The sequence below is a fragment of the Ochotona princeps genome, chromosome 2 (assembly GCF_030435755.1).
Source record: "Ochotona princeps isolate mOchPri1 chromosome 2, mOchPri1.hap1, whole genome shotgun sequence".
Classification (NCBI taxonomy): Eukaryota; Metazoa; Chordata; class Mammalia; order Lagomorpha; family Ochotonidae; genus Ochotona; species Ochotona princeps.
In genome coordinates this window covers 14335187-14347388 of record NC_080833.1, presented here as the reverse complement: position 1 = coordinate 14347388, position 12202 = coordinate 14335187, and the positions used below count along the sequence as shown (strand labels likewise).

Sequence of the window (12202 nt, the reverse complement as noted above, 5' to 3'; positions counted from 1 at the left end):
ACTTGAACCAGTGCTCTGATGTGGGATGTGGGCATCCCAAGCAGTGACTTACCTGCAGCACAGCACACCTCCCCCTCCCCACCTGCCCCCATTATTACACTGTGCCCTGTACCCCCCAGAGCTCAGCATGAGTCTCATTATCTTCCCTCTTGTCAGCATTGTCGTCAGCGTTGGAACACACTGGCATTAGTGCTAGAGTTGAGATTGCCTCCATTGTGTTCCAAGATGGTGTAGAATGCCCCTTAAAGTTACATATGATGGCGTGGTGCCTATGAGATAACACCCAGAACAGGTGTGGGGAGAAGAGGCCGACTGAAGCCAGGGGAGGGGCTGGAAAAATCAGAGAGGAATCAAGCACCAGTGTGTTCTTAGCACTATGCTGAGCACATTGTTTCACACGTGCTACGTTAGGGAATCCTTGTGATATTTTTTATGTGTGTGTTACTTTTATTTTCATCTCCATGCGTCCAGGTAGGGCTCAGAGAGGTTAAGTGGTATATTCAAGGTTGAACAGCCAGTAAAGCTGGAATTTGAACCTGGGTCTTTTGTGTTATGCATCTGCTCCATTAACTACTGCGCTGTATGTGCCTGCAGCTTGCTAGAAAGCTGTGCCAGGCATGGCTCTGAACTTGTGGCATTCAAAGCCAACAGAAAAGCAATTGTTTCATGGTCATTTGGGTATGTCCTAGAATTCCTTACCACGCCCTGAGCTTGTGAAGAACCTCCCCGGGGCCTGCGTTGGCCAGAGCCTGGCACGTAGTCTATAGGCCTTTGATGAATGCTTCCCAGCTGAATGAACGCACAACTGAACACACAGAGCAAATGTGGTACAGTGTGGTTCTGACTGAATGCCTGCCCGGAGGGTCAAGCTGGGAGCTCAGCTGCTGGCATGCAAGTCCACTGTAATCAGCAGAAGGATTCTTCAAGTCTCCAGCTAGGCTACCCAGGTCTAACCAGCTTGTTGGCAACCAAGAACCCGTTGGCTCAAGCAGCCGCAAATCCGAAGATATCTGGATATCAAGGAGACTGGATCCAGGAATTTATTAGGGTTCTATCTCCTTTGGTGTCACCTTCCAACTTTTCATATGCCTTGAAAAGGAAGTTTCTCTGTTCCAGCAGAAAGAGTCACTTGTCCATCCCTGATGGGGCTGAGATGGGACGTGGTAGGACATGTGCAAATGGGCCAGGTCTGGCTCGCTGTACCCTGCAGAGGAGCAGGGGGCAGACAGGCCCCTCAAGCTGCGTGGCCTGCAGGTAGGGTAGGAGTTGTTCAAAGAAATCCAGGGTGCAGTCTGCGAAAAGTTGGGCTGGATTCTGGGAAAGCAAAAGCCGCTTGCCTAGGAGCTATGGACTCTGAGGGGTCCCCCAATAGCCTCAAACCTGTGGCTGAGAGTTTGGAAACTTTGTAGCCTTCCTGTGTTGGCGCTGTTATCTTGGTCCCTGGAAAGGGATCTGCAGAGACTGGGACAATGGAGAATGGGAATCCCACAGAACAGGAAAGAGGATGCTCGGGGTCTCACCCCTATGCCCAAGACTCTGAAGGAGCTGAGAGATGTCCCACTTCTTGGGCATCCACAAGCCACGTGCACTAGCTTCTGGAGGCTGGGGGAGGGGTGCCGCCCAGGTGCAAAAAAGGCCTGAGGAAGCTCTGCCCCTCACCTGTCGGGTCAAGCACACAGCTCCAGAGGAAGGCAGAGTCAGCCTGTAACCCCTGTGCTTGCCTCCTCAGGTGGCTGCTTACGGCGGGAAGCTGCGCTACACCCTCTCCTACGTGTCGGGACCGCAGGGCAGCCCACTCTCCGACCCTGACATCCAGATCACGGTGAGTGTTCAGACTGCTCGCCCAGCAGGCAGGAGGCGGAGACAGCAGTCAGGCACTCTCAGTGTGCTGGCCTTCCAGCACAACACATAGGTTTAGCCTGGGTTGGGCTGGAACTAGAGCGAGCCCTCCAGTTCCACCTACCTGCTTGGACACCATGGCTGCTGGGAGGAGGGTCAGTGGGTAGGTGTCTGATTGCTTTGGGAGAGCAGGGAGCTGGGTATTACAGTCTGGGATGAGTGGTAGCCCCCCTCATCTCCCTGAACCCCTCACTGATCATCTCAATCCCATTGGTGTCTTCCTAGGGCAACAACATCATGCTGGTAGCCTCTCAGCCCGCTCTGCAAGGCCCGGGAAGGAAGAGCTACGAGATCATCTTCAGGGAGGTGAGAGACTGGGCCCCCCTCCCGCCCTGATTTAGAGTCTGACATTGACTCTGCCAGCCACAAGCCTTGCTCCCCCATCCTCCCTCTCAGCGCCAGGAAGGCAGGTGTTGAGGCAGGGGCTGCAGGAGCCTCACACACAGCCAAATGCCCCTTGCCCACTTTGGCCATTCCCTCCTCCTCAACCCCACAGGAATTCTGGCGCCGGCCCGACGGACAGCCGGCCACACGTGAGCACCTGCTGATGGCTCTGGCTGACCTCGATGAGATCCTGGTGCGGGCCACGTTCTCCTCAGTGCCACTGGCAGCCAGCATCAGTGCCGTGAGCCTTGAGGTCGCCCAGCCTGGGCCCTCTGAAGGACCCCGGGCCCTGGAAGTGGAAGAGTGCCGCTGTCCCCCAGGCTACATAGGCCTGTCCTGCCAGGTGAGTATGTGGCTGGCCTGACCCCTCTACTCAGGCACAACTGGTCACGTGGCATGCCAAAGCCCATGATTCACAACTGGTTGCACATACTGTCAGCTCATACATTCCTCCTAACATCCCAAAGAGACCTGCAATTATCTGCTTTAATGGATTGGAAAGGGAAAACTGAGATATTAAGGGATGGGTGACTCACCCCAGGAACTTATTTGAACCCAGATCTTGTGGGCACCAGGCCTAGTATGTCCTAATCACGAACCATACTGCCTCAGGTATGGGCTGTGTTCTTTAGAGGTTAAGATCCAACATGTGCCATGTGCCCTCCGCAACAGACTAGAGAAGCAAACAGCCAGCCCCGAGCAAAGCGTGAACATGTATAGAGAGGCAGACACGGGGTGGGGGACCCTAGGGTCCAGCAGAGTTGGACTGAGGCTGACAGAGATAGGCAGGCAAGGAAGGAGGCTGGAGTGGGAGGCTGGCCTGGAGGGAAGGGCAGCGGGGGTGGGGCTGAGGACAGGCACCCAACTGAGGTCAGGGAGAGGAAGCATAACACAGCACATGCGCAGCAGGAAGTCCACATCCCTGCTGCTTTCCATCTGCTCATAACCAGGACCTCGAGAGGTCCCAGTCCAGCCCCAGCACATGAATTCTCATGTTCCTTAAAGTGAGGAAGGTATCGCATCTTCAAGGAGGAGACCCCAGGCAACACCACCCTTGGTGTACATGTGCTACAGTGAAGTGGACAGGTTCCTAGGCCTGGCTTTGAAGTGGCAGCTAGCACGGCCTGGGGAACAGGTGCTGCGGAGAAAGGCCCGATTGCATGGCCTGTGATGGATCATGCCCAGTGCGTGAAAACCTTCCTGGGTGTCACGTGCTCCAGCCTCTCTCTAATGAAGGGCATTGCAGGCCTAGGAATCTGCAGGGCTTCCTTCTGAGTCTGGGCCTCCCAGACCTGCTCTTTGCCTGTAGACGTGGAGATTTTTAGGCAGGACTCTTGCTGCTGGAAGGAACTTCAGGGAATGGAAACCCAGGGATAGGGAGGCATCCTTCATTACAGGTGACGTACAGTTTCACTGAATTCAGAGAGGGCAGAGCTATGTGGCAGAATGGGGGAGGCACTGCCCCTACTCTGGAGGGTTAAGGGAGCAAAGCAGAAAAATGAGGGCCTTGGGTTCTCAAGGAGGGCTCGGGTTGGATGGCTGGACCTTGAATTTCCACAGCTGGGAGTCTAGATGCCAAGAGGGATGCTTGAGGGAGACGGATGCAGGGTCTTCTTACTGGGTGCTACTCCAGGGTCGGGCATGGAAATGAGCCCTCTTCTTTTGCTGCCCAGGACTGTGCCCCTGGCTACACACGCACTGAGAATGGCCTCTACCTCGGCCACTGCGAGCTGTGCGAATGCAATGGGCATTCGGACCTGTGCCACCCTGAGACCGGGGCCTGCTCGGTGAGTGCCTGCCAGGCTGGGGCGGGATCAGGAGGATTGCTGGGCCTGGGTGGGAGACCTGGTGCTAGGGCGGGGTAGACTTAGCAAAACAGGCCTGGATCCAGGTCAGGATCGTGGAACACAGCCCACGGGCAGGGCTGGAGCTGTGTGTCAATGTCCTTTGTGCAAAAACCAGCATACCGACAGACATTTGGTTCTTACTGAAGAGCTTCAGTTCTTTCTCGATGTTGGTCTCTTACCACCAAAGTGACACCCAGATAGAGGAGTCAGACCAGAGAGATGCACCGAAAAGCAAATCAACTTCCTGCCTAGAGGGTGACACTGAAGTGTACACTTTCCAATTACGAATCAACCGTGGACTTACTAATCAGCCGTTTCCACTTAGCGGTGCCTGCACACCTCCCCATAGCATTCTAGTGTTGTTTGGGTTTTGTTGTGATTTTTTTAACCTCTGGGCTTTTCAGAGTGTTGTAGTACCCTCCTGGAGTCATGGTCAGGGACTGGGTGGCTGTCAGAACCACAGCCTCAAGCTGGAGCAAGCAGCATGCTATGTTTCCACAGCCGACCTGGGTCTGTTTGAAGGCGAATGTGTAACCTACACTGAAGCCTGTATGTAAGCTTGACTTTTCTTTGATATTGCAGGTGTCTAGGGAGAAAAGGGTCAGAAATATCATCATCATTCTTTCTCGTAACTATTTGGATTTTTTTTAATTTTTTTTATACTTATTACTTTTATTTGAGATGCAAGATAGAGAGCTCCCAGTCCCCAAATGCTGGCTGGGCTAAGCTAACATTAAGAGTTGGAACATCATGGGGCCTGGCGGCGTGGCCTAGCGGCTAAAGTCCTCGCCTTGAACGTCCCGGGATCCCATATGGGTGCCGGTTCTGATCCCGGCAGCTCCACTTCCCATCCAGCTCCCTGCTTGTGGCCTGGGAAAGCAGTCGAGGATGGCCCAATGCATTGGGACCCTGCACCCGCGTGGGAGACCTGGAAGAGGTTCCTGGTTCCCGGCTTCAGATTGGTGCGCATCAGCCCGTTGCGGCTCACTTGGGGAGTGAATCATCGGACGGAGGATCTTCCTCTCTGTCTCTCCTCCTCTCTGTATATTTGACTTTGTAATAAAATGAATAAATCTTAAAAAAAAAAAAAAAAGAGTTGGAACATCTTCCGGGTTTCCCACCTGGGTGGCAAGGACCCAAGTATGTGAGCTCTTGTCTGCTGCTCTTTTTTTTTTTTTTTTTTTTTAAAGATTTATTCATTTTATTACAGCCAGATATATACAGAGGAGAGACAGAGAGGAAGATCTTCCATCCGATGATTCACTCCCCAAGTGAGCCGCAACGGGCCGATGCGCGCCGATCCGAAGCCGGGAACCTGGAACCTCTTCCGGGTCTCCCACGCGGGTGCAGTGTCCCAATGCATTGGGCCGTCCTCAACTGCTTTACCAGGCCACAAGCAGGGAGCTGGATAGGAAGTGGAGCTGCCGGGATTAGAACCGGCGCCCATATGGGATCCCGGAGCTTTCAAGGCGAGGACTTTAGCCGCTAGGCCACTCCGCCGGGCCCCGTCTGCTGCTCTTTGGGGTGTGCATTAGCAGACAGCTGGAATCCAGGCATTCAGAACGGGGATGAGGGCACCTCCGCTGGCATACCAACCCCAGGTGGCCTTTCCTACTTACCCAGTTCCTCATTCATGGATGTTTATTTTGTTCCCACATTGCATCAGTACACATCCTTGTAGTGAAACCTTTGTCCCCTTCCACAGTTAGCTCTGTAAGGTAGATTCACATGCCTAGAATTGGTGGACCAAGAGGTTGCACTTGCAAGGTTTTAGGGACCTGTTGCTGGAGGGCTGTGGTCTGAAATGCTTGTGCCTCACAGCAATGCCAGCACAACGCTGCCGGGGAGTTCTGCGAGCTATGTGCCCCTGGCTACTATGGAGATGCCACGGCTGGGACACCAGAGGACTGCCAGCCCTGTGCCTGCCCACTCACCAATCCGGAGAACATGTAAGTGTCCTTGCTCTAGACCTAAGGGCCAGCTCCCATAGGGCAGCCAGGGAAAGATGGGTCCTGCTTTGAGTTTCAAGTCAGAAGTGGAGGGAGAAGGGTGGAGGCTGGGGCTTCCTGTGGCCTGACCTTTGCCACCCCTTTCCCCTTTGCTCAGGTTCTCCCGTACCTGTGAGAGCCTTGGAGGCAATGGGTACCGCTGCACAGCCTGTGAGCCTGGCTACACTGGCCAGTACTGTGAGCAGTAAGTTTGCAGACAGCAGAGCAAAGGGACCTGGCGAATGGCAGACCCTTCAGGGGCCTGCAAACCCTCTTGTGCTGTTCTGTCCTCACTCTCATTTCACCACGGAACCAGGAGCCCCCTCATCTTCCCTCGGTTGGCCTCAGCCATGCCATCCCCAGACTGCTAATGCTCTCCTTTATTCTCCATTTTGGTCTCTAAGTCCTTCCAGAGACCTGAGCCTCCTCACCCCACACCAAAGGTTTCTGATTCCCCAAATCCCTTATGAAGCATTGGGCCCCTGATGGTTTGACAGTACTGATCCTTGTTCCTCCTTGTAGGTGTGCCCCGGGTTATGTGGGTAACCCCAACGTGCAAGGGGGCCGCTGCCTGCCACAGGGTGAGTCGGGTGATGGTTAGTCTGGGGAGTTTAGAGGATACAGATCTGGGCCCTCAGGGAGTTGCTGCGGTCTTTGACACAAAAGAGCTGTTTGCAACGAAGTGTGGGCCAGGGCCCTCCAGCCTGAATGGCCTCTGCCGTCTCCCACCACAGCAGACCAAGCCCCACTGGTGGTCCAGGTCCACCCTGCTCGGAGCATCGTGCCCCAGGGTGGCTCCCACTCCCTGCGATGCCAGGTCAGTGGGAGCCCACCCCATTACTTCTACTGGTCCCGTGAAGATGGGCGGCCTATACCCAGCAGCACCCAACAGCGACATCAAGGTACTCATGACCCCACACTTTTCGACTCCATGAATCACCCATAGGAGGGGAGGTCCTGCCCTTGTACATGGAGCTGGATGGGAAAAGGGCAACACGTGTATCCATGAGCCCCCATCCATTCCCTTCAGGCTCTGAGCTCCACTTCCCTAGCGTCCAGCCCTCTGATGCTGGGGTCTACATTTGCACCTGCCGTAACCTTCACCATGTTAACACCAGCCGGGCAGAGCTACTGGTCACAGGTGAGTCCCTGCAGAAGCAGCCTGAAGAAGGGGGAATGTCTAGATTTGGGCTCCCAAAAAAAGCAGAGTCAGATAAGGAACCGTGTACTAGTAATTCAAGGAAGGCTCCAAAAACAAGAAAGAGAAAGTATCCAGTAAAAGGGACGTCATCAAGCAAGTTGCGCCTGTCAGCAGTCATTGCCCAATGCAGCCAAGGACCCTGGGAGCCTGTGCAGAGCCTGCACCTCAGTCACCCTACCCTCTGTCCAGGGAGGTGGGCGCTGTGCGTGCCAGCACCCGTCAGTCGGTGTCTGAGGTCTGTGCCAGGAGTGGCAACTTCCCTGTGTGCACAGTGGGCTCAGAGGCCTGAGAAAGCCCTTCATGTAAGAACGGATACTGGCAGGAATCAGACAGGCAGGCAGACACTGTGGAGAGGTAAGGCACCCACAGCCCATGCCACAGCAGGTCAAAGGAAGTCACAAATGTGGCCTGAATTTAATAGAGTTAGAAATGTTGGTGTGATATCTGGTTAGATATGTGAATCTGAAAAGCAGAGAGGAGAGAGACCCTTGCTGGAGAAATGGGTCTGGAAGCTGTCAACCCACAACGGCGTGGCTGCAAGAAAATAGGAGCCAGGACAGAGGCTAGGGAACTCTCGGTGAAGCCTGTCCATCTGCAGCAGACCCGAGTGTGTAGCTGGCGAGACAGGCAGAAGACAGGGCAGGGTGGCATCGAAGAAGTCAGAAGGAGGAACGGCTGCCAGGAGAGCATGGGCATTTCCCCAGCAGCCACTAGGCAGGCAGCTTCGGGCAGAGAAAGAATCCTTGGAGCTGTGCCTTGAGAAAAGCAGCTGTCAAAAGAGAAGGGTGGAGATCAGACTGAGACAGGCCAGGAATGAATGGGCAGGCAGCAAGGGAGTTGTAGCTCAGAAGGGAGGCCAGAATATGGGCAGAGGCTGGGAGAGTGTGGGATCACAGGTTTATTTTCAGGAATGAGAAATCCCAGAACATGTGTTTCTGTGCAATGGGTTCATGCCAGGAATCCCAGAACACACGTGTCTTTGGGGTGGGATGATCCCAGGAAGGGAGAGAGGAGTTGCAGGAGTCTGTGGGAGAGGGCCAGCCCTCAGAAGGGACAGTAGAAAGGACCTGAACTCCAGGGACCAGGAGAGGAAAAAAGGGAGGTGGGCAGATGTGGAAAGATGGGAACACCTGTGAAAAGTCATTGCATTTTCTCAGCCAGAGCGAGTGACGCTGTTGGCTGTGTGAGTGGAAGGGTGCATAGGGAATGGAGGAGCTGGGAGGAGTTGTGAAATAGTTGCTGGGGAGGCTCGGTCCTTGTACCAGATGGAGAACCCACTCAGAGAAAAGTGTGAAGAGTTAGAAGCTTGTTCGTGGTCTGTTCTCAAGCCCTGGAGCCCACAGGCTCGTGGTAGGACCTTCTCCAACCACGTGGCGCTGGCTGCCTAGCGCCAGCATGGAAGAATGTGAGCTGTCGGGTTCAGCCAGGAGGGAACGAGGTGGCAGGGAGTGGACTGACATATAAGCTAGACAGAGTGATACCCCAGAGGAGGTGATGGCCACAGGATGTGGACCTGGTTGGCTTCCTGTCCCCACAGAGGCTCCAAGCAAGCCCATCACAGTGACAGTGGAGGAGCAGCGGAGCCAGAGCGTGCGCCCTGGAGCTGATGTCACCTTCATCTGCACAGCCAAGAGCAAGGTGGGCGGGACAGGCCGTGGAGCAGCACAGGGTCTGTGTCCCAGGATCTCTGGCCTCCTCTGTGATCTCCACTCTGTCCCCTTTGTCCTGCAGTCCCCAGCCTACACCCTAGTGTGGACCCGCCTGCACAACGGCAAGCTGCCCTCACGAGCCATGGATTTCAACGGCATCCTGACCATCCGTGGCGTGCAACCAAGCGACGCGGGCACCTATGTGTGCACTGGCTCCAACATGTTCGCCATGGACCAGGGCACCGCCACACTGCATGTGCAGAGTAGGCCTCTTATCCTCCCTGCCCACCAGGACCAGGGCCTCATGTCTTCAGGCAGAGGATCTTTTCTGGATCCCCAGAATTGCCAACCCCTAAACTAGGAAGCCCCAGTCCTTCCTAGACCTTAAGGAAGGACAGATGGTTTTCAGCCGTCCTGGAATATATGTGCTAGCTGGGAAGACAATAGCATGGGAACAAAGGGCCAATAAGATAATCACATATGCAGAGGAGTACCAGAGTAGGAACTGACAAGGTGATGAGAGAGCAAGATGTAGATGGGAGGGCCTCTCAGAGGAAGTGATACCAAGCTGGACCAGAAGCGCAAGGCGTTGAGTCCATCAAAGGCCTAGCAGGGCAGGTCCTCCCAGCCAGAGCAGCACATGGGATGGTAGGAATGTGTTGGTACCTTAGAGGAGCATCACAGCCAGCATGGCTGGAGTTGAGGGAAGAACTTGAAGTCGTAGGCAGAGGGGAGAGTGAAATCACTATGGGAGCTTGGATTTACTCCTAAAAATCCACAGGGAGCCATGGACAACCATTTCTGGGGAAGTAGCAAGACTCCATTAGTGATACAGATGCTCCCACTGGCCCCTACTAGGGCAGCAAGGACTGGCCCCAGAGGGCTTGAAGGAATACAGAGAGCACCACAACAAGGAAGCCATGGCCATGGGACTGACCACACTTCCCTTCTCCCTTGTCAGCCTCAGGCACTTCAACTGCCCCCATGGTCTCCATCCACCCACCGCAGCTCACTGTGCAGCCGGGTCAGCTGGCCGAGTTCCGCTGCAGCGCCACCGGGAACCCCACGCCCACCCTCGAGTGGATAGGTGAGGCTGAACAGGAATGACATGGAGGGCCGGGCTTTCGCAGACCTGAGAGGACAGGGGCTGTGCACTCAGCATCCCCCGGAGGGCCAGAGCAGTGTCATTCCCCTGAGTGATGACTCTGTGTCCCCCTCAGGAGGCCCTGGTGGCCAGCTCCCCCAGAAGGCCCAAGTCAGTGGTGGCATCCTGCGCCTGGTGGCTGTCGAGCCCTCAGATCAGGCACCGTACCTGTGCCGAGCCCACAACAGCGCTGGGCAGCACGTGGCCAGGGCTGTGCTCCATGTGCACGGTGAGTGGGCCAAGCTGGGAGAGGGCACAGCTGGGAGCCCGTGAGTGGCCAAATGGGTGTTCACACCACACTCCTACAGGGGGAAGTGGACCTCGGGTCCAGGTGAGTCCGGAGAGGACCCAGGTGCATGAAGGCCACACCGTGAGGCTGTACTGCAGAGCTGCAGGAGTACCCAGTGCCACCATCACCTGGAAGAAGGAAGGGGGCAGCCTCCCCCCTCAGGTGAGCCTGCCCAGCCCCACCCCTAGGCCAACAGGTTCAGCAGCATCCTGACCGCCACTGCCTACCCTCCCTCCCCATCTCCTCTCTGGCTCCATGCACTTCCAGGATGACAGCCAACTCAAACCCTGCAGCCAGGCAGGAACCCGTCAACCTCTTTGTCAGCCCAGCTCCATCTTCTTTGGAGTACCACTGGACCCTGACATGAGCTCCATGCCTACCTCTTGCCTATGTGTCTCCACTTTCCTGACTTGCTCACCCTTGCCAAGCAACCTCTGACCCCTCCCAACATGTGCAGGCCAGGTCTGAGCGCACGGACATTGCCACACTGCTCATCCCGGCCATCACTGCCGCCGACGCTGGCTTCTACCTCTGCGTGGCCACCAGCCCTGCAGGCACCGCACAGGCCCGCATCCAAGTTGTCGTCCTCACAGGTGCGGGGATCCCAGGGGCAGAGAGTACAGGGAGGGCACACCAAGGCACCTCAGATACCCACTTAACCCTCCTGTGTCCCCAGCTTCAGGTGACCACTCACCACCTCCAGTCAGGATTGAGTCCTCATCACCTTCTGTGACTGAAGGGCAGACGCTCGACCTCAACTGTGTAGTGGCAGGTTCAGCCCACGCCCAGATCACATGGTACAGGAGAGGGAGCAGCCTGCCCCCACATGCACAGGTAGGAGGGTGCCCCAACCCATGGCAGGAGCTGGGATGCAGCTCTGGCAGGTCATGGCCTGTGCCCAGGGGGAGCCTCACACTGCCCCACCCTCTCAGCCAGCGGGGCTGGGGGCACTTTTCCTCTCTCACCAGCATCTGATGTGGGTGGCTCTGAGCAGAGCTATGAGTGTAGGCACCATCGGCCCTGTCCTCATTCCTCTCTGTCTCACCTGGCACAGGTGCATGGCTCGCGGCTGCGGCTTCCGCAGGTTTCACCTGCCGATTCAGGAGAATACGTGTGCCGAGTAGAGAATGGGGCAGGCCCCAAGGAAGACACCATCACCATCTCTGTCCTCCACAGCACCCACACGAGCCCCAACAATGCCCCAGGTAAGGAGGCCGTGGGGCTGGAAGGGTCTCCCCATTGCTCCCAGGGAGGCCTCCTGTGGTCTGTCAGTGGCTTCGGATGAGAAGACCATCAACTGCCCTTGACCTTCCACTGCCTACTGTGGGCTAAGAGGGCTAGGCTGGGGACATCCCAAGCCCAGGCCTCTAACCAGTCTCTGAACCCCAGCTGCAGGCAGCACCCAGCCCATCCGCATTGAATCGTCCTCCTCCCACGTAGCTGAGGGGCAGACCCTGGATCTGAACTGCGTGGTACCTGGGCAAGCCCATGCTCAGGTCACATGGTATAGGCGTGGGGGCAGCCTCCCCACCCGGCACCAGGTACAGTAGCCCCTCAAAGCCAGTTTGCTGGAGAGGTTGGCCAGGGCCTTGCTGACCCCCTCCTTATCAACACACCCCAATGTCCCACAGACCCATGGCTCACTGCTGCGACTACACCAGGTGTCTCCCGCCGACTCGGGCGAGTACGTGTGCCGCGTAGTCCTCGGCTCTGAACCCCTGGAGACCTCTGTCCGGGTCTCCATCGAGGCCTCTGGCTCTGTCCCTGGTGAGTGACTCCTGACACCACAGACAGCTGAAGG

At 56.1% G+C, this 12202-nt stretch overlaps 1 protein-coding gene across 2 annotated transcripts in view; it reads left to right on the top strand.

Annotated features, from left to right (window-relative positions):
- The window catches only part of HSPG2 (heparan sulfate proteoglycan 2), a 96969-nt gene that overhangs the window by 62147 nt on the left and 22620 nt on the right, over positions 1 to 12202 (top strand). For both annotated transcript variants that reach the window (XM_058676498.1, XM_058676491.1), the window contains 19 exons: positions 1730 to 1822; positions 2125 to 2205; positions 2396 to 2626; positions 3957 to 4070; positions 5952 to 6079; positions 6237 to 6323; positions 6641 to 6699; positions 6853 to 7020; positions 7149 to 7259; positions 8857 to 8957; positions 9051 to 9231; positions 9930 to 10055; positions 10189 to 10341; positions 10421 to 10563; positions 10859 to 10994; positions 11078 to 11235; positions 11456 to 11606; positions 11791 to 11942; positions 12033 to 12168. In XM_058676498.1, the coding sequence (XP_058532481.1) occupies positions 1730 to 1822; positions 2125 to 2205; positions 2396 to 2626; positions 3957 to 4070; positions 5952 to 6079; positions 6237 to 6323; positions 6641 to 6699; positions 6853 to 7020; positions 7149 to 7259; positions 8857 to 8957; positions 9051 to 9231; positions 9930 to 10055; positions 10189 to 10341; positions 10421 to 10563; positions 10859 to 10994; positions 11078 to 11235; positions 11456 to 11606; positions 11791 to 11942; positions 12033 to 12168 (2509 nt within the window). The remainder of the gene's footprint in view (positions 1 to 1729; positions 1823 to 2124; positions 2206 to 2395; positions 2627 to 3956; positions 4071 to 5951; positions 6080 to 6236; positions 6324 to 6640; positions 6700 to 6852; positions 7021 to 7148; positions 7260 to 8856; positions 8958 to 9050; positions 9232 to 9929; positions 10056 to 10188; positions 10342 to 10420; positions 10564 to 10858; positions 10995 to 11077; positions 11236 to 11455; positions 11607 to 11790; positions 11943 to 12032; positions 12169 to 12202) is intronic.